Below are 22,418 nucleotides of genomic sequence, written 5' to 3'. Positions count from 1 at the left end.
CTCTGACTCACGGCTCTCCGCCTGGCAAGGTCAGCCACCCCCTCCGGCGCGGAGAAACACAGTGAAGGGGAAATGGGACAAGACAGGAGGAGGAAAAATCACGTTGCTGCAAACTTGGGTGGTTATTCTGAATACGGAGAACTAACTTCTCTTGTGCAGCTGACAGATTGCAAAACAATACTGCTTAGAGCTGTCTTTCGATATGACCTAATTTCTCCAAAATAAAAAGAAAGGAAGGTGGTGGGGGACACATTTGGAAACAATTAAAAGGAAGCAGGCTAAAGGCCGAGGAGGCTGGCGTTAAAAAAAATAAGCCAAGTACAGTCAACGTGCAGTGTCACCTCCCATGGCCCCCCGCGACGCTTCCTCGTGAAAAGCCCTCCCTCTGCCATGGTCCCACCTGCACGTAAAACTGGACAGCACGTGCTGTTCACGAAGCCGCTGTCTGAGCCTCATGTGGAGCTGGAGGGTCCCCGAGACAGGCCCGCTCCCTGAGCCGCCCCCCAGGGTGGTGGAGGCCAGCTGGCTGGCTCTGGGGACCTGCGTGCCACAGCCGGGGAGTTGCAGGCTGGGCTGGGCCTGGTCAGCTCGCAACTCCTCTTTCCAGCTCACACTTGGCACATGGCTGTGCATGAAATGAGGAAACTGCATGAGGCAAAACTCAGGCTGTGGTCAGGGATAAGCTCTGAGCAGCTCTCTCTCTCTCTCTCTCTCTCTCTCTCTCTCTCTCTCTCTCTATCTCTCTCTCCCTCTGTCTCGCTCTCCCTCTGACATATTCAAGAGTCACAGGACGTTGCATGTAAAATGAGCAACACAAGAAGAGGGGTCACGGATGCACGTTGGTATTTCTTGTCGAGGGCCAGGACAATCAGTCTGCAGCATGGGGACTGTCCCGACCGGGTAAAGCCACCCCAGTTAGCGGCCGCTGTCGCAAAGTTCACCCAGAAGGCGGCAATTCACCCAGAAAGTAGGAGCAGGATGAAGACAAGGAGAAGCTGGGGTGCACATCCAACCATAGGGATCTCGGAGGCAAGAGCTAGCGACCCCTCCAGGCAGCCCCCATGGTTGCTTAATTCACATTCTGAGGATGGCTCGGAAGGGGGACCCTTCCCATGCCAGGGAGGTGCCCAAGCCCTTGGAAGCCTACTAGAGGAGGGCCGGGGGCACCACGGCTTTGAACGTGGAACTGTCACCCTGCCACCTGCTGGGGCCCTGGTCTTCCACCTTAGCGAGACAGCCGTGTTTCCATCCCACTAGCCCTCAGGACATGGCCCTCACAGTGTCTGCGCTGGAAGGAGCCTTCGGGACCATCACACTCAAGCATCTCATCTGATGATGGAACAATGAGGGGGGGTAGGGGCGCTGCCGCAGAAGCCAGGTCTCCAGAAACCCGCTTCTGGAACAGCGTCACCACCGGTGCAAGAGTTCCCAGTCTCTGGGACGATCTCCCCTGACATCTGTCCCAGTTTTTCCAGCACACCACGAGACAGAGGACCCTCCCCACTCACGTTGAACTCCTCCCGAAAGCGCTTGCAGTCATCCGCCGACCGGACGCGGATCTCTTCCTCCAGGTGCGCCACGGGGATGGGAAAGTACTTCTTGGGCCCGGAGGGGGACCTGCTGAGAAGCATCACTCTTTGCTGCTCTGTGGGATCAAAAGAGACAGGGGTGGGAGGCCACTCAGCCATACTCCCGGACGATGGACAGCGCTCCTGGAGGAAGGACACGGCTGGAGGGGGGCGCATTCCTCTCGGGTCATGCAGCCGGGGCCAAGCGGGCGCCCTGAGCACCGGAGCACAGAGGTCTGTCCCCCATAATACAGCCTCGCCCTTTACAGGCAGGGGCGTCCCTCTGGTCGGTGTGACCTGCTTCCACCAACCGCAGATGTCCCATCTTGGCACCCCCACCCCAGCCCCTGCTCTTCCCATAAAGGATTTGGGCAGCTTCACACTGCAGTTCAATTTTCCAAATTTGAAACAGGGGGCGTGATTCTCTGGTAATAAATACAGAAGAATGGTTTCGGCTCAAGCTGGGAACGGACCGGGAATCGGCTAGGACGTGAGCCTCCCTCAGCCTCGTCATCCTCATGACACACAGCCCCGGTCGCTCAAACCCCATAAGCTCCAGCAGAAATAAGACAAACACCATCCTTGTTCTGCGAGGAGCCGGCAGGGAGGCGTGGGGAGGGGCTGGCTGCAGGGAGGTTCCCGGCACAAATTCCTTCCAGAAACTGAGCCAGAGACAAAAGGAGAAATCCTTGGCATGTGCTTGTCTTCCTGGGAAATGCGCTGATATTCTCGACGGGGTCAGCACAACAACTCTGCTGTCACGTTTGCCAAGGGCCTGTCCCCACCTGCAGCACTGTTCTGAAGCCCAGCCAGGAACGCCTCCCAGGGCTCATTCCTCCCCAAGAAGATGTGCCAGAGGGGGCCTGGCGGGGCCTCTGGGTCTGGCCGGCCACACCTGCCTCCCTCCGTGCAGGGCAGGGAGAGAGGGGGCAGGAGGGTGACACCCGGACACCACGCTGGCACCTAATAAGGTGCCGGGACCACCAGCAGCATCCGCCCCCCCCCCCCCCCGTCCTGGTCCTCGCTGCTGCTAGTTTTGCAATCTGTGTGAAGTCTGAAAGCAGGTTTGTTCCCTCAAACCGTGGAACAATTAGGTAGCCAGCGACCAGAGGAAGTCAGCGTCACTGGTGTGAACCAATACTTCTGAAAGCCTCTGCCTCGCACAACCCCACAACCCGCTCAGCCATCTGGACGTGTTGAGGGTGAGGGAGGAACAATGCGCCGCGTACGTAGCTTGAACACTTTCCCGACCGAACTCAGGGAGCCGGAAAGAAGGGTCGGGAATGCCCTCCGCCGGCTGCGACCAGCCCCGCCACACACGCTGGCGGCCTAGCTCCCCCTTTGCATCAAGGTCCGCCAACAGCGGGAATTTCAGGGGAGCCCTGGGAGCCCTTGCCAGTAGGACCCAGGCTGTGTCATCAGAACGGCTCCGAAGGGCTCCCTGAAACCTGTTACATGCCACGACCCCGTAGAAAAGACAGGATGTGAACAGCGTTTCCAACAAAGCCACAAACTGAAGGCCTCAGTGTCTGTTTCACATCAGAGAGAAGTGGAGAAAAGTCCCGAAACCGTAAGACTCTACCGTCCTGAATGCTTAGCATCATCCCCAGCAAAGCAAGACCAAAGTCGCAAACGAGAAGGACTTTAACATAATTTAAAATAAAAGGCAGACAAGAGCCCCCGACGTGGTCAGAAAGGGCCAATCTCCCCCCTCCAGCCCCTCCAGCCCCCAGCAGCCCCCCAGCACACCCAGGCTGTGCCCCAGACCCCAGCAGCCCCTCAGCACCCCAGCAGCCCCCCAGCCCCCAGCAGGCCCTCAGCACCCCAGCACCCCCCCAGCCCCCAACAGGCCCTCAGCACCCTGAGGCTGGCCCCAGCCCCCAGCAGCCCCCAGCCCCCAGCAGCCCCCCAGCACCCCTAGGCTGTCCCCTAGCCCCCCAACAGCCCCCCCAGAACCCCCCCCAGCCCCCAGCAGGCTCTCAGCACCCCCAGGCTGCCCCCAGACCTCAGCAGCCCCCCCAGCACCCCCAGGCTGCCCCCAGGCCCCAGCAGCCCCCCAGCACCCCCAGGCTGCCCCCCAGCTCCCAGCAGGCCCTCAGCATCCCCAGGCTGCCCCCCAGCCCCCAGCAGCCCCCCAGCACCCCCAGGCAGTCCCTTAGTCCCCAGAAGCCCCCCAGTACCTCCAGGCTGCCCCCCAGCCCCCAGCAGCCCCCCAGCACCCCCAGGCAGTCCCTTAGTCCCCAGAAGCCCCCCAGTACCTCCAGGCTGTCCCCCAGCCCCCAGTAGCCCCCCAGCACCTGCCCCTTCCCGGGTACCTTGCTCTTCCAGGATTCCGTTGGGCATCTTCTTGTCATTGGCGCTGACCACGGCTTTCCTCTGCTTCCTGAACCTTGGGGGGACAGACCGGTTAGCGGGGGGCACAGGGACACCCCCGGGAGCGCGGCCCTGGCGTGGCGATACCCACCAGGTGAGCCTGGAGAAGCTCTTCCTGCTGCTCATGGCTGGGCCCTCCTCGCGGGTGCCCGGCGCCTCCGGTCCCCAGCCCCGCCGCCCTCCGCCTGGGCCCACACCCGCAGCGCAGCCTCGAGGAGCTCATTTCCTCTTCGAGGCTGGTCGGGGCACGTCCGCCTGCGCCCCGGGGACACTCCTACCTGAAGAAGTAGGCGGCGAGAAGCAGAAGGAGGACGCAGAGCAGCAGAGGCAACAGCAGCCAGGCCAGCTGGGGCTGGGGCGCGCCGGGGTCCGGAGGGCCTGCGGGCAGAAGGGGTCCCCAGTGCCACAGGGGACCCGAGGCAAGGACTCAGAGGACAGGCAGGGAAAGATCCCCGGTGCCAGACTCACTCTACAGTTTGCAAATGAGTTGCCCCTCCATCCCATCAGGACGTCCTCCCTTAGAGCGGAACCGCCTTCCTCGGCGCCTCACTTTACAGTCTGCAGACCAGCCCCCCGTCCAGGTCCACCGTGCTCACCCCATAAGAGATGAGTAGCGTTGACACAGGGCAGGGAGCCTGAGCTGAGGAGGGACAGTGGAGGCACAATGGGAGCCCCTCACCCTCACATAACCTGTCGCCCCGGGGTCCTGGGGCGCCTGCCTCTCCCCATCCTGGGGAGATGGACGAGGGTAGAGGGTTGGCTATTCTGTGTGAGGACAGCGTGGAGAGCATCAGGGACCTTGGGCAGGAGCTCAGGGCACGGGGGTGCAGCCTGGCCATTGGGCCGGGTGGAGGTCCTTGGCCGTGCCATGATCAGGTCTTCTGGGAGCTTCAAGCCCAGAGTCCTACTGGTCCAGGTTGACCTTCCTCATTCAGAAGGTCCCACATCCTTGGACCAAGAGCTGCTGCTGCCCTGTGGCTGCCCAAGACCTGGCCCGTAAGCCCAGATGCTGAGGGGCTCTGGTGGCCTGGCCGCACCCCCCCCCCGATGTTCTAACTTGGTCCCTGCCTCCCCAGCCTGCCATGCTGCCCTCTCCTCACCAAAATGTCCTTGTCCCCAGGGAGCATGGCAAATGCCACATGCTCCAGGAAGCCCACTTGGCTCCCCTCCTGTGGATCCCAGAGGGTCCCTGTGTGCCCCGAAGCACAGACTCTACTCTCCTGGAGTGAACAGGCTCTGGCGGTGACCGTCTTCAGTCTGATTCAGTGGAAGCCCCTCAAAGGCAACAACAGGACTTCCATAGCTTTGAGTTCACAGGAGCACCAAGCAGGGACTTGAGCCCAGCAGGGACACAGCAGTCCTGCAGCTTCCCGCCCCCGGCACTGCCCCCCGCCCTGAGTATTCTAAAGATCTTTATCTGCATCTCATGTCCCGGGTTATAAGCACCCTCCCCCTCCAGGGCCTCATGCCGACTCCCGCACCCTGTACGTGGGTGTATGCACGTAGTTCTAATAAATGACAACATTTTACTGACTCGAGTGACCCCTTGATGTAGAAGGGCACGGAGCGATGGCTGGTCTGTGATGAGAAGGTGGCCGTGGCCACCATCAGCCTGGACAACCAACAAGACACCCTCATTCCAGGCTAGGCCAATGCCTCTCCCACCTGGCTAGTGACCTCCCAAGCTGAGCCATACGACAAAGCCAGGGTGACAGCCGGCTGAACCACTCTGGGCGGGTGCCCCAGGCCATCTCCCCTGGCCCTACCTGCTGCAGAGCTGCCCTGGGGAGCTGCCCTGGCCTGAGGCTTCCACACTTGCCCATCCAGGGGGTACCCTCCCTGCACTACCAGGGTCTTGGAGCAAACTCAAGCCCAGGCTAATGGGGGAGATGCCTGACACCCAAGGGGCAGAGCTGGGCCCAGCCTCAGAGAGGGCCAGGTGTCCCACACCCAGACTAGGCTCCATCACCACCCTGCCAGGTGCAACTACAGAGCACAGTTGGGTGCCCTTGTGTCCCTACTTCTGCATTTGCACAGAGGTCAGGCTGCCCCAGCTCAGCGACTATCTTGGCAGTGACTTGACTGCCTAGCTTGTGGGTCCCTTGTGGGTCCAAGGGCTGGGTGGCCCTGGCGGAGGGAGGGCCGTGGGCCTGAGCTGGAGCTTTGTAGGGTACCCGGACCCCAGACAGCCCCTCCCTGGGGGGTGTTGTCAGGAGGCTCCAGGGCCCAGCCTCCCGGCAGTAAAGACTACAGTTACAGAAGTGGGTGTCTCCTCGAGGACCAAGGCAGAATGACCGATGGCCTCAGAGTGTGTGTGTAGTGGGGGAAGGGGCTGTACTCAGGGGCAGAAAGCGCAGATCACAAGGACAATGCCAGCCGCTGCCTCTGTCTGGAGGGCAGAGATGGGCTAGGAGCACTCAGGAGTCCACAGGCCTGGCGGGGGCTGGAGAGCTGGGGCATCCGTGCCCTGCCTGCAGGTGGGGGCGGCCCCAGTGGGGTCCAGAGGAAGGTGGGCCCCCTCCCCACTGTCCAGTCCTTCCAGCGTGCCAAAAGAAGAAATTCATATTTTCACCCCAAAATCATCTGATTTTTAAATACAGATAAGTAATTCAACCTAAGTGCAAATTTAAAAAACACAATGAGGGATCCCCGGGTGGCTCAGCAGTCTGGCGCCTGCCTTCTGCCCAGGGCGTGATCCTGGAGTCCCGGGATCTAGTCCCATGTCAGGCTTCCCGCATGGAGCCTGCTTCTCCCTCTGCCTGTGTGTCTCTGTCTCGCTCTCTCTCTATGTCTCTCATGAATTAATAAATAAAATCTTCAAACAAATAAAATAAAAAACAAAATGATCCAGGAAAGGCCTCTGCAGGCTATGTCGCCCGAGGGGGCCAAGCGAAACGTGGAAAAAAACAAAAAACGGGTGACATAGGCCATCAGGGCAGCTCTGTGGCTCGTCTTTCTCGTTCGGTCTGTGTCTTGGAAAGCTCCCGCACGGGCACACACGAGCCTCTCCGTTTCGTTGAACTGCTGCTTGCACTTCCACTTTGTGAATAACCCAAAATTTCCATGGACATTTAGGTTGTTTCCAACTTTGGGGCTGTTACCTACAATTTTACATCTGGTATCTTTGATCTCTGTGTACCTTGAAAGTGCGTCCGTAGGGCACTCCGAGAACGGGACCCTGTGCATCGGTGTGCACACACCGTAAATGGTAACAGAAACTGCCACGTGGCCACTGGCAAACTTTCCAGCTTCCACGCTCACCCAGACTGGGGTTTGGAGACAATGTCTCCTGCCTATTAGCCACCCTTTTAATTTTCATCAATTGGATAAGGAAAATAAAACCACTTTAATTTGCACTTCCCGGGCAGCCCCAGTGGCGCAGCGGTTTGGCACTGCCTGCAGCCCGGGGTGTGATCCTGGAGACCCGGGATCGGGTCCCACGTCGGGCTCCCGGTGCATGGAGCCTGCTTCTCCCTCTGCCTGTGTCTCTGCCTCTCTCACTCTCTCTCTCTGTCTATGAATAAATAAAATCTTTAAAAAAATAATTTGCGCTTCCCTAATTTCTATAGAGTTAAGCATCATCCGATGATTAATAAAACATCATCAATTCGGTATTTGCACTGGGCTTGGTCATATCCTCCACGTTTTCCTGCATTGCCTTTTTGCTTATTCGTTTTTAGGAATCCTTCCTGTAATATGGACCGTCACATCTGGCTACGCTGTTTGGGAATATTCACCTTCAGCTCCTGCGTAAAGAAATGTCTCTTGCTGAGAACAAACAAAACGGTAATTTTTGGCTATCCCGTGCACTGTGCCAATGTGCCGTGGTCATCCAGAATGATCCGTCTTTCAGGGAGCAGAGTCCTAGGATCCCCCCTGGAATTCTAGGTCCACGGAGCCTGTCCACGTGGTATCATCGAGATCTTGAAGTGGAGCCAGGGTCGACTTCCCTCCTGGTGTGTGACCAGCGACCGATGCCAAGACCGTGAAGGCCGCAGCAGAAGCTGCAAGGAGCTGTGAGCGTCACATCCGTTCCGACGGGCACGAGGTCACACGACAGTCCCTCCTCATGAGGGAACACCTGACACCCACAGCCACCTTGTGAGCCAATCATCTCATGTTCAAGTGAACCAACGAGGCCCCGGAGGGCGCTGGGTCACCCTGCTGGTGCCCTGGGTGCCATCTGCAGGAGAGCCCACGCAGCTCCATCGTCGCTTCTCCGGCACATGCGTTGTTGCGGTTACTACGCGCTTCTGCGGCTGCCGGGCCTCGAGCAGCCAGCTCCTCCCCGCCGGGCACGGGGACACACGGTCCTCGGGGCAGGTCCGGAGGGTCCCAGGCTGTGCAGTCCCGCCAGTGGCCTCGCATCCCGACGCCTGCTGGAAATGAGGCAACACAACAAACGGCAGTTTCCGGGTGCTGGGGGCTTCTGTCTCCTTTTTTTTTGAGGTTTTGGACTCCTCTGGCTTTCAGCACGAGGACAGTGCCTCTCCTTGCTGGCGGCTGGCATCCACGGATGCCACTTAAGATGAGTTTGTACGACCTTTGTCCGGGGTTAGGAGATCACGTAAAGCTCTTGAGCTGGATGGGGGCTGAACCCCTGACCCCCGCCGGAACAGTGCCACCTCCAATCACCTCGCCCAAGCTGCTTCTTCCAGAGGGAAATTGATAGTTTTTGCTCTCCCGAGGCCTTGTGATGAGCAAGCGCGATGCTCAATTTGTGTGTGTATGTGTGTGGGCCGCGAGCTGCCAGATGTTTGGTCAGACATCGTTCTGGGGGTTTCCAGGGGGTGCTTTCTGGGTGAGATTGAGCGTTCAAACTGGGGGTCTCAGAGAAGAAGATTACACTCGTCTCCCTCCCCTCACTGTGGGTGAGCCTCGTCCAATCAGTTGAAGGCCTGCACAGAACAAAAGGGCTGAGCCTTCTGTGAGTAACAGGGAAGTCTTCCCGCCTGATTGCCTTCCAACTGGGACATCGCTCTTTCGGGTTCTGTAGCCGCCTGCCAGCCTTCAAACTCAAACTGGGACACTGGCTCTGCATATTTTGGACCGGACAACCTCCACAATCGTGTGACCCAATTCCTTGTCATAAATATAAATATAGATACGAGTATAGATGTAAATGAAAATATAAATACATAACGGATCCCGTTTCTTCGGAGAACACGAACCAATTCGCCAAGGGATACCCTATCAGAGAAGTCCCTGAGTTTTATGCCTTGGAGTCTCGGAGGGACGGAGAGGGAAGGGGATGGGGCAGGCATGTGGGCACTGGCACGAGGCCCCGATGCACGCTCGGCGGGGGGTGGGGGGGACCAGGCCTGCTGGTTATAGGCTCTTGCCGCCCTGGCCATGGACAGAGCTGGCTGCCACAGGCAGGCCTCCAGGCTGCCAGGGAGGTGTGGGGTTGCCCAGGGAATCCGCCTCCAGTCCTTGGGGACCCTGAAGTCTCCAGTCGGGTTTCTGTCTGTGTTGGGCTCACATCCAAGAAGGAGACATCAAGGGACCCTGAAGAGCCAACTTTCTGGGCAGTCAGAGACGGGCTGGGGGCCGGGCCTCCTCTGATGCCTTCTCCTGCCAACTACAGCAGCGGCCCACGTGGACGAGCTCCTGCACCCAGCTCGGCTGCCTCTTTCATCCTCACAGCACTGCCGAGCAGTGGGCACTATCATTACCTCCGTCTCACACATGGGGATACTGAGGCACAAAGAGATTTTTTTTTAGGAACGTGCTCCAGGTCACTCAGCGGCCAGTAAGCGCAGCGCTGGGACTGCACACACACGGGCCGCGTGACGCCAGAGCATCCGCTCCCGCTGCTCCTTCTCCCCCTCCCTCCTCCTCTTCCTTTCAGTTTGCGCGGCCTTTATTGCATTTCATTGATGTAAAATTTACATACTACAAACTCACCCGTTTGAAGCATATGATTCAATGATTTTTAGCTAATTTGCACAGTTGTGCCACCGCCGCCACAGCGTCTCAGGACATTCCCATCCACCTGGCGCCCATCTGCGGTCACTCTGCGTTGGCCACCCCCGTCCCCCCGCCTCCCCGCCCACCCAAGCGCTCGTGTCCTTCCTCCTCCATCACCTGGTCTATTCCGGGCATTTCCCCTCAACGGAGCCACGCACCACGTGTCTCGTGTCTGGCTTCTTCCACTTAGCGTGTTTCTGGGGTTCACCCACGTTGTCACAGGTGCCCGTTCACTCTTCCTTATCCCTAACTTTCAAAATATGGAAAAGGGGACGGCTGGGGGGCTCAGTGGTTGAGCGCCTGCCTTCACCCCACATCAGGCTCTCTGCAGGGAGCCTGCTTCTCCCTCTGCCTGTGTCTCTGCCCCTCTGTGTCTGTCATGAGTAAATAAATAAAATCTTTTAAAAATACATGGAAAAGGCAGGAGAAGAGAGCAACGAGCCCCCCATACCTGCCACCCATCCTTCTGATCAGGACAAGGGGCCGTGTTGGGTCTATGGCCCGCCCACCGCCCGCTCCCCACTTGCTCATTCTCAAGTCATCCCTAGGGCTCGTGTGGTCTCACTCATAAGGACTTCAAAATGCACCTCTAAAAAGTAAGGACTCTTCTTTTAAAAGTATAAATCTGACCACGACCCTAATATCTAAGAATATTAATACTCATTTCTTGATCGCGCCAACTGTGTATCAATATCCCCTATGGACTCAGCAGTGCTCCTCCAGGGTGGTCTGAATCGGCCTCCCACAGGGGGCCTGCGGGGTGGGGGGGCCATGAACCCCTGCTCTCCTGCCTCCCACCGAAGCGGACGCCGGCTCTCAGCGCAGGGCTGCCTTTACTGCCCTCCGAACCCTAAGTTTTGTCCTGGTCAAACTGCCAAGAGCTGGCTTGTGGGGCAGGCGTCACCTGCGAGCTGCTGTGCTCAACCGCTAGGGGAGTCAGCCTCACTGTGCCCCCCTCCACCCCCGCCAGTCTCGTCATCTCAGCCCAGACAGCCTCCTGGGGGGGGGGCAGGTGGCCGGGTCCTCACCTGAGGTCGTAGAGGTCCAGTTGCTGTAGGCCGGGGTGGTCTCGTTGCCCTTGAGCGCCCTGGCGAGCGGCAAGCTAACACCCGCCAGCAGGAGCGGACAGATGGGCTCCATGGCGAACCTGCAAAAAGCGGGGACAGGCTCAGAGGACTCCCCACCGCGCACCCTCCACGGAGAAGGGCAACAGGCGGGGAACCGGGCGGGCAGGTGCCGGTGGGCCTCCTTCCGAGTGTTGCCTTGTGGATCTGGGCTAGGGAGCCGGGCCTGTGGGCCACTGAGCCGGGTGAGCAACCCCCTCAACTATTCCCAGGTTGTAAAAGCTCGTGCCACTGGGGTGCACTTCCTTTCTTGTTTGCTTGCCTCGTTTTGCAGGGAGAGGGGAGGTGGGCAGGGATGTGCAGGTGTCCGGGGAGGGTGAAGTCTGAAAATACCAGGAGATGGAAGATTCTGGGAGGCAGCTCCACAGAGCCTCAGCGAGGTCCTTCGCATGGCCTCTAGATTGCCACACGGTAATGATTTGGTCCACATTTCGGGTACATTCTACAGGGTCTGGGGTGCCATGCCACACGGTGTACACACAGGTGCAGCATTTCTATTCTGCATGGTGACACCCAGAGAAGCGCAGCCCCCTTGGGAAGAAGCGCAGGCCCATGTGGTCACAGAGTAGGGGGCCAGGGAGGGGGAGCCCAGCCCATCTGTGTGGGGTCCACCTCCCCTGTCCCCCTGGCCATGACCACAACCTGCACCACAGCCCTTACCCTGAGTGCAGGTCTTCACTGCCTCCCACCCGAGCTACAGGAGCAGGTCCCTGTGTGTCCAGCCCTGGACCCTCTGCCTTTCCCACACTCTGGAGCCTGATGGACCTTTCAAAGGCCAGCCCGGTCCTCCCAGGCCTGAGACATTAACAGTGAGAACGGGCACAGGCAGGCTGGCCCAGGACCGAGTGTTCCTCGGAGCCACCCACTCTGCCTGTTGCTCTCTCGAACTTCCTGCATGGTTCCAGGGTGGGGGTGGGGGGTCACCTTGCCTCCTGTCTGAGCTCTCAGGTGAGGCAGAGGGAAGCCCCCACCTCTCCCAGGAGGGGCCACCATCAGCACGTTTCTAACAGAGCCACGTGGACACTGTCAGAGGAAGTCTTTATTGGGTGGGTGGGTGAATGCACCGAGCAAAACCGGATTGCAGTGCGGTTCAACATAGGAAAAGGCTCTTTCACCCAGACCTGCAAGGGCCACCTCAGATCCCCACTCGGTGCACCGTTTTGCCAAAATAACCTTAGACCCTCAGAAAACGTGGCATTGATCTCTGGGTGGTGTAGAAGAGGACTGGCCACAGGAGAAGGTGGGTGGCTGCAGAGCCGAGGGAGATGTGGTGGTGAGGATGCGTGCGGTTGAGCTGTGGGCTCCCTCCCTCCTGCATTTCCCACTCTGTGGTCAGCCGGGGTGCCTGTCCGCTCAGACAGCACTTTCCTGCAAAAAGCCTCGCTGAGGCGTATGAATGCACCGAGGCCCAGAAACACTGGTCGCTTGTAATTAGAGAAGACATCTGAACTGGCACCAAAAAAAAAAAAAAAACATCATGTTCCAGCAACCACCGCTGCTGAAACGGAGCCATCCTGAGCCTACAGCTATCCCAGGACGACTGTGATAGCCACAATCAAGGCTTTCACCTCTTTCCCTCGTGTTCATGTCCCAAGTACATTTTAGACTCTCAAAGTGAGCCACACGCACACACACAACAGCTCGTGTCCCGTGAGCATCGTGAGCATCTGCCACGGCCAGGCCTTCCTGTGGGCATCGCCCTCACACTAACCCTCCAGGACTGAGAAGCTGAGCCCCACGAGGAAGAGGAACTGGCCCAAAGTCCAGTCAGAGGGGATGGAAGAGGCGTAATTTGAACCCAGGACCGACAGAGCCGGAAGCCCTCCAGCCCGGAAGGGCAGCTCTGCACCGGCTGCATTAAGCAGAATGTGTGTGTGTGGTTTTTTTTTTAAGATCTATTTATTTATTCATGATAGACATAGAGAGAGAGAAAGAGGCAGAGACACAGGCAGAGGGAGAAGCAGGCTCCATGCCGGGAGCCCGATGCGGGACTCGATCCTGGGACTCCAGGATCGCGCCCTGGGCTGAAGGCAGGTGCTAAACCACTGCACCACCCAGGGATTCCCCCAGAATGTGTTCTTTTTTTTTTTTTTTTTTTTTTTAAGAATGTGTTCTTGAACAAAGCTTTGACGGAGTTGAATAAACTGCAGAGTAATCAATTAGGAGGTATTAATTGGTTTATTAGAACTCAGATGCGGGCCTCCTAGTTGAAGCATTAACTCATTTTTCTTGTTACGTGCATTAACTCAAAACCCTCCTCTCCAAATGCTCAATGATCTAAGAGAAAGCTGACACTTTCGAGCCAGACCAAAGCCATCTCTTCACAGGGCAGACACCTTGGGGTCGGTCGCGTCCCCGGAGCGGCGGGCAAATCTGCCCGCTACGGCCAGCAGAGGGCACTGAACTTTGCAGACTTCAAACCCCCTTGATTGCGGCATTTTTATTTTCCAGGCCGATGACAACGTCCCTGGCTCTTCACCCTCAAAGGGTTGGTGCAAGCCACCAGTAAGCACGGACACGAATCCGTGCAAAACTAATCCTTGACATCACCATTAAATCCACCGTGAATTTGAAGGGTTTGTACCGAACCTATTAAACGTTAAGTACTGTGGGCAGAAAACATGTGGGATGTCAGAACTGAGATTATCAAAATCGTCTCCAACAAAGCAGCCTTGGTTTTTACTCCTGTCCAAAGTCAACCAGCTATCTGTTGATTAGAATGACCTTTTTCCTCCATTTGATGCCTTTTTAGGACTCTTTGTCGGGCACCTGGTCTGGAGCGGGCAGGCTGCCAGGCCCTGGAGCTGCAGAGACGAACATGATCCTGCCCTAACGCAGCTGCATGGAGCTGGGAAGACGGCGCAACACAGCTCCCCCGGGACCCCAGCGTTCCAGAGACGTGCGGCCACGGTGCCCAGGAAGGAAGTGATGAAGCGATGACTCGACCCACCCAGGACCGCGTCGAGAAGGCCCTGAATGTCATGTTCAAGAGTTTAGTTTGGTGTTACAGGCTCCTTTCCCATCACAACCTACCTTACTAGGACCACTCGAGGGCATGATAAAAAGATGCCGACTCCTGGGCTGGACGCCAGATGCATGACATCCAAATACAGGGGGAGCAACGGGTTTTCTAGGGACCACAGGTGACAATCGTGGCTGTGGGCAACGAGCTGCCACGGAAGTTTCCAGAGGGAGCCCTGGAAGCCGGTCAGGAGCCACAAGAGACAGAGCATCAGCCTCTGCTGCCCCAGAGTGGTTGGGGGTATGGGCATCCCCGGGCTGCTCACTGGGGACGCAGCGTCTCAGGTACCACAGGATGGCCCACATTTTCACAAGATCCCTGGGGGTTTCCCACGCACATGAAATGTGACCCACACAGGCCCACAAAACCCAGTAAGGGGGAGTGGACTAAGCCAGGATAACGGGAATGGCAAAGGAGGGAGGGACTTGAAAGGGGTCTCAAAGGCGGAACCCGTGCGAGTGGTCGTCAGCCGGATGCGGTGATGAGCAGGGCTTCAGAGGTACTGGGATTCCCATCTTGGGGGATGGAACGGGACAGGGCATCATTCACTAGCTGACATTGGGATAACAGGGGGTCCCCAGTCTGAGGATAAAGATGACTTGGGCTTGGAATATAAATCAATAGTACAGGCTCCCATTTATTGAGCTCCTATGAAGTGTGATAAGCCATCGAGGCTCTGAGGCAAGCTACCTCACCAACCCTCCCAGCAATCCTATGAGGAAGGTCTCCTGCTGTCCTCGGAGATGGCCCGTTGAATCTCAGGTTCTGGAACATTCTAGTGGGGACTGTCAACAGGAATTGTGTTCAGGGCCTGGGGCTTGGCTGGACGGCAGTGGGAGCGGAAGGGTCAGCGTGTGGGTGAATTGACTTTGAGGGTGTGTAGAGGGGCAGAGGCGAGGTCGTGGCACCAAGCTGAGGGACGCTACTACACTTAGGGACAGGGGAAGAGGAGCTGGGCTGGGAGTCTGGCAAACGGCAGCCGGGGGGACAGGTGGAGGACAGGAGGCGGGTGGAGGTGGAGACCCCACGGCAGGGCAGGGAGTGTCCTGACCCCTGTCCACTTCCCCCAGCCCTTACCCACATGCTTCCCCTCACTGGGTGACCCCCCTCTCCCCTGTGCCTTGACCCCACCAGCTTCTGAGGTCCAGCAAGCCTGAGGGATATACCACCTGCGTCTGTTCACAGTCATCGGGGTGTTGGGTCTCCCAACCGGACCTTGAGCCTCCGGAGGACAGGGGACGTCTCCTGCCCCACCCAGGCTGGCCTCCCCAGCTGACTGGGAACTCCGGGGTTTTTGAGGGTGTGGAGTCGTCCCCGAGCCAGTGGCTTTGAGGCTGACCCCTCGTGTCCCGAGGGATGGAAAGGTGCCCTGGGTGTCCCTGAGCAGACTGAGCCACGCTGCCTCTGCAGCTCAGACCCATCCCCCGTGGTTGAAACGCCTGGTTCTTCTGCTCTCAATTGCAAGACCGACTCAGCTCCGCCACAGAGGAGCAGAGCTAAAGATTTGCTCCAGCTTTGAAGCTGCTACAGTTAAAGAAAGAGCCCCTGGGAGGGGCCACGTGCAATTTCTCATCCAAAACAGGCCTCTTGAGGGCAAAAGAGAGGCTGAAACAGTTAAAGTCCTATGCTTTCCTACAGTATTTCATTATCGGTCAGCATTTGGTTTTATTAAAATGGAAACCCACTAAGCAGTTCTTTTCGAAAACTATTTTTAAAAATTAAAAAAAAAAGTCTCCCTAGGAAACAAAACTACCAGGGCACATTATTTTTTTTTAATAAAAAAACTCTTTTTATATTGATTACATAGAAATAAAATGAGGACATGGACAGAATGCCTATTCTCGGTATATATTCACCCACTTGGATTAATTTCTTAGCCTTGCCTGTTCCTAATACGTTTCACTTTTAATATATTTTTCAATATCCTTAATATTCAAACATTTCCACAAAATTGACTTCAGTGTTTTTCAAATGAGCATCTTGTGAGCTCTCATCATTTATTTCATTTGCTTTATTCCTTCCTTGCTTTTACAGCAAAGGATTTTAACGTCTTCCTGTTCACAACCTGTTTTCAACAGTCATAGGCCTCTATGAGTTTAAAGCCCTGAGAGTTTTTTGTTCCTTTTGTGTGTGTGTGTGTTTTCTGTTCTGTTTGTTGACTACTTTTACTAAATATTTCCAACTAATTTAGAACAAAATGCAACCAACGCGTAGGGCCCCGTTTATAGAAAAGCTCACTGTCTTTGTAGGACCCTTAGGTTGACTTCCAGAGCAATTTTTTGAAGGCCCAGACGTTTCTGAGATCTGACGAGCAGGGACGAGAACGTGCACGCTCCCCAGCTAAAGTATTTTTAAAGACTCAACATCAGCTTCATTACATAAACTTGTAGCTCAGCTACTCAGTATGTGCAACTGTTGGTAAAATCTGACATCTCCAGCTTCTATTTTAACTGGTGGAATATTTAGCTGGCGTGGGCGCAATTGAAAACGATCTGTACGTCAGAATCCATTCTAAGCGCGATACGTTCACCCCAAACGCTGAGCTCCACCAACATCTACAGACTTCTATCATCCCACAAAGCAAATAAACACATCTTCGGCGTCGAATTCTTTCATTGCATTTGCAGTGATCTTAGCGACCATGTCAGGGGCTCGTCTTCCACGGGAGGAGCCTCTCGATTGTAGCTGGATTCCATGAAATGGATGAAAACCAGCAGAACCACTATTGGAATTAACTCATTTTGCTTGAAAAACGGCTGTTTGAAAAGGACATGGATCTGCAGCGGGCATCATTTGACGGGTTGGGAAATTCATCTGCCCTCGGCAGCATTCGCAGCTACGTGCTTCACCTCCTGCACACGAACAAGGAGACCTGGAGCTGAGAGTGAGCAAGATTCATGGCGAAGGGTCATTGGGTCTAAAGGAACGGTCGGTCGTGGTCGCAGAGCTGCGGGGAACGCCACCCGCAGTCGTCGTCCTCAGGCCCCGAGTTCTTCACGTCACCCTTCAGGGGCTGCTGCTGCTGCTCTCTTGGAGGCCTTTTCCTCTCTCGGCTTCTCTGTGGCCAGTGGGACCAGTGCAGACCCCGAGCAGGAAGGTAAATGTTGATGGATATTTTGTGCAAATTATAGCTTGATCATCAACCGCCCGTGAAAACAGAAAGTCGGTGCTTAACATGCCTTTGGTCCAAGTTTAGTCCTGAGGTTTCATGCAAATTCCCAAAGTTTAATGCAAATTCATAAACTGTTACTAAAAAATAATTTCAGCGAAGAGTCGCAGACTTCCACTGTACAGCAACTGCCCGGGCAAAGGGTAGTGAGAGGTCAGCCCGTTCTCTCTACAAGTTTTACAGTAAAACTCTTCTGCCTCTGTGTCCTGCAAATATTTCAAAAATGCCATCTTGCGATGTCTCATTTTTCCCTCTAACTCGGATGACCAGGTGGCAACAGGTAGGTGGGCCACAGGGTCCGCAGCCTCAAATACTTCTCCTACCACGCAAGGGGCCAGGGGAGTTAGCGTCCAACCTACTCTTGTCCAAGTGCATGACTTCTTTTCTTGTCTTTTTTTTTTTTTAAGATTTATGGATTTATTTGAGAGTGTGTGGGGCCCAGGGAGGGAGAGAGAGAGAGAAAGAGAAGCAGATGCCCTGGTGAGTGTGCATCCTGGCACAGGGCTCGATCCCAGGACCCTGAGATCACGACCTGCCTGAGCGGAAACCAAGAGCCTGGCATTTAACCCACTGCACCACTCAGGGGTCCCTGTGTGACTGCTTTTCTAACCACGGGGTGTCCTCCAAAGGGAAGTACTGCCTCCACTGTGCCACCAAGCCCTTCCTGGGCTCCTTCCATGCAACTGTTCACAACTAAAAATTTTCATTTTTAATTACAATGAGATGAAACACATGGAAGAAACATGAAAATGGACAGGATACAAGGACCCCAGGCCCGGCACAGAGAGAGAGGTGAATATGGGTCCCTGGAAGGAACGTGGAACCCACGTGCACAGAACGAGGTGGGGTGTTGGGAACGGAGCCCGGGCTCTCCAGGACTGCCATTCTCAGAGGCCAGCGTCATAAGGATGAGCTCCTGGTCTTCCTTCTCTCTCCTAGATAGGCTCACCCTCTCTGATCTCTCCCAACTTCTTTTGTCCTGAAGGTTCATGGCTGAGCCGGGTAGTGAACACAGCCACGCTCGCATCTGACTGATGGCTTGGCACAGAATCACCACCCTGGGTCCTTCACGTTCCCCAAAGGCCTGCGCACCCATCACTCAGAACAGATGCATCCTATCAGAGGATAGGATGGAGCGACCCTTCAGGAAAGTCAAGGTGGGGGCGGAACCCCTGCCGAAGCACCTGAACAGGAATGGGACCCACAGCACCAAGCCCCATCCATCTGCTTGGGACCCGGCAGTAGTGGGGTGAAAGGTAACAAACGTGGACACGCAGACGCCTGGCCCTCTCCCCATCTCTCACCACGAAGAGGCGCCCAGCACTGAGGCTCAGCCCTCCACTGACCCTCCATCAGAAGCGTGGACGACGGGGGAGAGGCTGGCCGGCTCCAGGGGCTGGGCAGGCCCCCTCTGGGTGAGCCCCGGGCTATGCTGCAGGGTGCAAGGGGACTAAGCTTCCCGGCTGGGTGTACAGCAGACTTTTGATTTCAAACAAAAGAGTCGAACTATAGACTGACAAGTATCTGCCGGTTAATTTGTGCGTCCGTTCGTTGGGCAATGTTTACGAGACCTGCCCGAGGCTGGAGAGACACCTGAACAAGGCAAGCACTGCCCTTGCTCCCCTGGAGCTTGCATTCCAGTTGGAGAGATGAAAGGATTATTCTCGAGCACCCCCCAGGAGACTCGCACCTGCTAGTGCTGGAGGCAGCCACCTACCCGGTCTGGAGGCGTCGAAGGCTGCCCAGGGCGAAGGGCCTCTGCTCAGGTGAGCAGCCAACTGGGGCGGGGGTGGGGGGCTGCGGGGAGAACACGGCGCCGTCAGGCAGCCCCAGACCCTGCCCAGGATCCAGGAGCCCGGAGTGTCTGCTGGCAGGACCGGCCGATGACGCCAGTGTTGAAGGATGTGGCAGGGAGGGCTGGGGTGCGGGGAGCTTTCTAGAAGGACGGCTTTGAAGCAGAAGCTAACAACACTGGGCAGGATTATCCATGCCCTGGGGCTTCTTGGGGGCGAGAGCAGGTCTCAGGCGCGTCCATCTGGCCCAGCGGAGATGCTCAATGAATGTTCTTGAAGGAAATAGGTCATCAGGGGCTCTCATGGCGGATTTCTCTCCATCTCGTCAACTCACGTCAGTGTTCAAAGAGCCCGGGCCTCTGAGGCTGAAGACGCAGCTGGGCTCGGGGTCTCTCTGTGTCTGTCACCCCCCTTCCCTCCTCTCCTCGCCCGGACCCAACCACAGCCTCCCCCGGAACACGTGGCACCTCTCCGGCCCGGCTTCCCGATTCGTGGAACAGGAGGAGCCAAAGATAAGAAGCCCGAGTAAGTCCTCACGACGGGCTGCCTCCTAGCACCCCTGGGCCCAGGGGCCTCGGGGTGCAGCCCGGGAGTCTGAGCTCAGCCCAGCGTCTGCCGCTCTCACTGAGAAGGCCTGTCCCCCCGACCCTTTCCTTCTGGAAGCAGCCAGGCTGCGGGTGAGCATCTGTTGTTTCCACAGGGACCCCACTCCACGGCCCTGGCTGAGAACATGCCTCGTCTTCTCCTCCTGGAAGGTCGGATCTTCCTCTGACGGAGGGTGTCGGGGACAGAAGAGCTCCCCACACACACACCCCGGGAGAACAGCTTCAGAAACAGCGGAGCTGGAGCCGGCTGTGGCTGGGCAGGTGCCCGGGGCCACCACCCAGTGCAGGCGGGCCAGGGTGCCAGCAGCCCCAAAGGCCCCGGTCCCGCCTCGTAGGGACCTCAGGGGGGCCCATGCTCGGAAGCCAAACTCAGCCCCCACGGGACCCACTGCCTGCCCTTGTCCTCTGTTGAAACGGCCCGTGACCCCACCGGAACCGTGTGTGACGCGACGCCCTGCTGCGTGTTCGGAAGCAGCCTGGAGCGTCCGTCGGGGCCTGGCATCACCCGGAAAGGAGACGCGCAGGCCTGCGTAGTGTCCCCCGGGGCCCATCGTGTCATCTCCCTGCAGTGTCGTGCTCAGGGACGGTGCCCAAGGACGGTCAGTGCGAGGGCGGCACATGTGCTGCCGGCTTCCAGAAGCCCCGTGGGCCCGGCGACGTCCTGACTTCGGGGCGGGTGCCCACACCGGGCTTGGCTCACGGCAGGCGCTCGATGTCGGCGGACAGAGACGTCCCCGGGCCCCGGGCCCACCGCGCTCTCGGGAAAGGTGGCGCCTGGGGAGCCACGCGGTCTGCCCCTGGGTGAGCCTCCGAGAACCAGCAGCGGAAGCGGGTTCCAGGCATCCCCGGGGCTGCTCCCTGCGGCTCAGACACCAAATCAGCAGGCGGCTGCAGCACGGGCCCCCGGGACCGTCACTCCAGCCACCACCCAGCGCCTGCCGGGGGGAGCGGGGGCAGGAAGGGCATTCCGGGAGGCACCGGGAGGGTGCTGCTCGTGTGGGCAGCCAGGGCCTGGGTGCCACAGGGTGGACGTCTCCAAGGCCTCCCAGGGGAGGGCTTCTTCCTGGAGCCCGATCCCCACTCCTGGCCTGGGTTTGCTGCCAGAAGGTGCCAGAAGCTGACAGCCAGGGACCCTGCCTTTCTGGCCCTGGTGCTCCAGTAGTTCTCTTGCTCGTGGTGGGAGATGAGGCCCCAGGAGCAGAACCGGCCACCCCATCCATGGGCACTATGGGTGAGCTCCCTCCAGCCCCTTGAGCCCCGTCCGCACACTGGGGCAGATGCAGAGCTGAGCTCACTGTGTGCCCGGCTCCCCCAGTCTTTCTGGGAACGTGGGTCACAGTGACCTGCAGAAGCAGAAAGAAGACCGCGGACCACTCACAGCCTGGGCAGGCAGGGCTCAAATCCCCGGGCACGGCTGCACGTGTGCCTCCCAGAAGGGAAGTTACCTCATGTCAGGGGAACAGGAGGCAGGCACCCGGAGACGAGATCCCGTATTTCCCTGCAGGTGGGGGCAGCTCCTCCCTCCTCTGCTGAGCCTGAAAATGTGTCCAAGAATGTCCTCTGCTCCTTTCTGGAAGCTTCTGAGGATAACTCAGGTGACCAGCTGGTGAAGCTCAGCCCTCCCTGGGAGCCTGAGGATTCACATCACCCCTGCCTCTGGTCTCCTGAGCAGAGGGAAGCTCCCAAGCTCCCCGCCGAAGTCGGAACCACTCCAAGGCTGCTGACTGCCCTGACACGTTCCTGCACATCATGCCTCTTGGCCTCTTTGTTTCTGCCAGGAGCACGGCCCCTTAGCGGCCAGGTCTGTCCAATGGCAGGGGTGGCACCTCTGGTCCAGGCTGGGGTCTCTCTCTGTTCCAGCTTTTGCAGGCCTTTCCAATGAAGGGCGCGCCCAAAGAGAAAAACCACCCATTGCCCCCTTCTGGGTGATCCTGGCTGCTTCAGAGAACTTTCAAGGCCCTCTGTGCACCAAGAAATAAGGCAAGCACAGATGTGGCAAGGGCACTCTGCCTTCCCCAGTGCCCCTGCAGCCCACCTTCTGGGACCACCACAATTAGGCACAGGCGCTACCTCCACCTTTCGGGTTAGGAAACCAAGCAGAGACCAGGAGAAGAGCCAAATCCTTCTGTTTGCTGACAAATCTCAAGAGCAAGGAAGTCAATCAGCTTCAACTGGGATGACGACAAACGGGACGCAAATGCTCCCAGAAGACGGACAAGCCCTTCTTTGCACCACAGGTCAGATTTCTCCTTGACACCTGTGGGCTTCAGGTGTGTGAGAGTGAATTCTGGGCACCGGGGATCCCTCCACCCAGCAGGCAGCCGAGAACAGACGGTGCTTGGGACACAGTCCTGGCAGGGAACGAGCCCCATCAGCCCGCTCGCTGCAGAAACAGACTGGGAAGGACAGTGCCAGTTTTCTGAAATCACGGCTACAAGTCAAGTATGTCCTGCCACGAGGAGCCAGGCCGAGCCCCCCATCCCCTTTCTATCACGCGGGCTCCCGGTTAAGTCCTCGAGGAACCAGGGACCACCGTGGGCCTCGGGGGGCGGGGCTGGCCCAGCCACACATCTGGCACCTACTACCACTGTGCCTATTTCTCATAAAATCAGGGCAACCTTACTCACAGGGCAAGACTCTCCTTTTGTTCTGCACTGGGGAAGAGTCAAACCTCAAAGAACAAAGATGTGTTTTCACCATAAAGGAAGAACAAATCGAGGCCTTTTCTGAGCTTCAGGTGTGGATACACTTCCACGGATGAAAGGTTTAAATAATAATAATAAAAGCCCCTTAA

At 57.4% G+C, this 22,418-nt stretch overlaps 1 protein-coding gene across 10 annotated transcripts in view; it reads right to left on the bottom strand.

The window, feature by feature from the left end:
- Positions 1-22,418, bottom strand: part of PTPRE (protein tyrosine phosphatase receptor type E) — a 157,426-nt gene that overhangs the window by 36,061 nt on the left and 98,947 nt on the right. For 7 of the 10 annotated variants that reach the window (XM_055299952.1, XM_055299951.1, XM_055299957.1 and 4 more), the window contains 4 exons: positions 10,940-11,058; positions 4,220-4,319; positions 3,884-3,957; positions 1,509-1,645 (listed from right to left, as the gene is read on the bottom strand). In XM_055299952.1, coding sequence (XP_055155927.1) covers positions 1,509-1,645; positions 3,884-3,957; positions 4,220-4,319; positions 10,940-11,058 — 430 coding nt within the window. Of the gene's footprint in view, positions 1-1,508; positions 1,646-3,883; positions 3,958-4,032; positions 4,124-4,219; positions 4,320-10,939; positions 11,059-18,943; positions 19,113-22,418 lie in introns of those variants that run through there. The other 3 variants (XM_055299961.1, XM_055299959.1, XM_055299960.1) reach the window with 3 other exon arrangements.

This window comes from Nyctereutes procyonoides, unplaced genomic scaffold, assembly GCF_905146905.1.
Source record: "Nyctereutes procyonoides isolate TBG_1078 unplaced genomic scaffold, NYPRO_anot_genome, whole genome shotgun sequence".
NCBI classification, from domain to species: Eukaryota; Metazoa; Chordata; class Mammalia; order Carnivora; family Canidae; genus Nyctereutes; species Nyctereutes procyonoides.
This window is presented reverse-complemented; position numbering and strand designations above follow the sequence as displayed.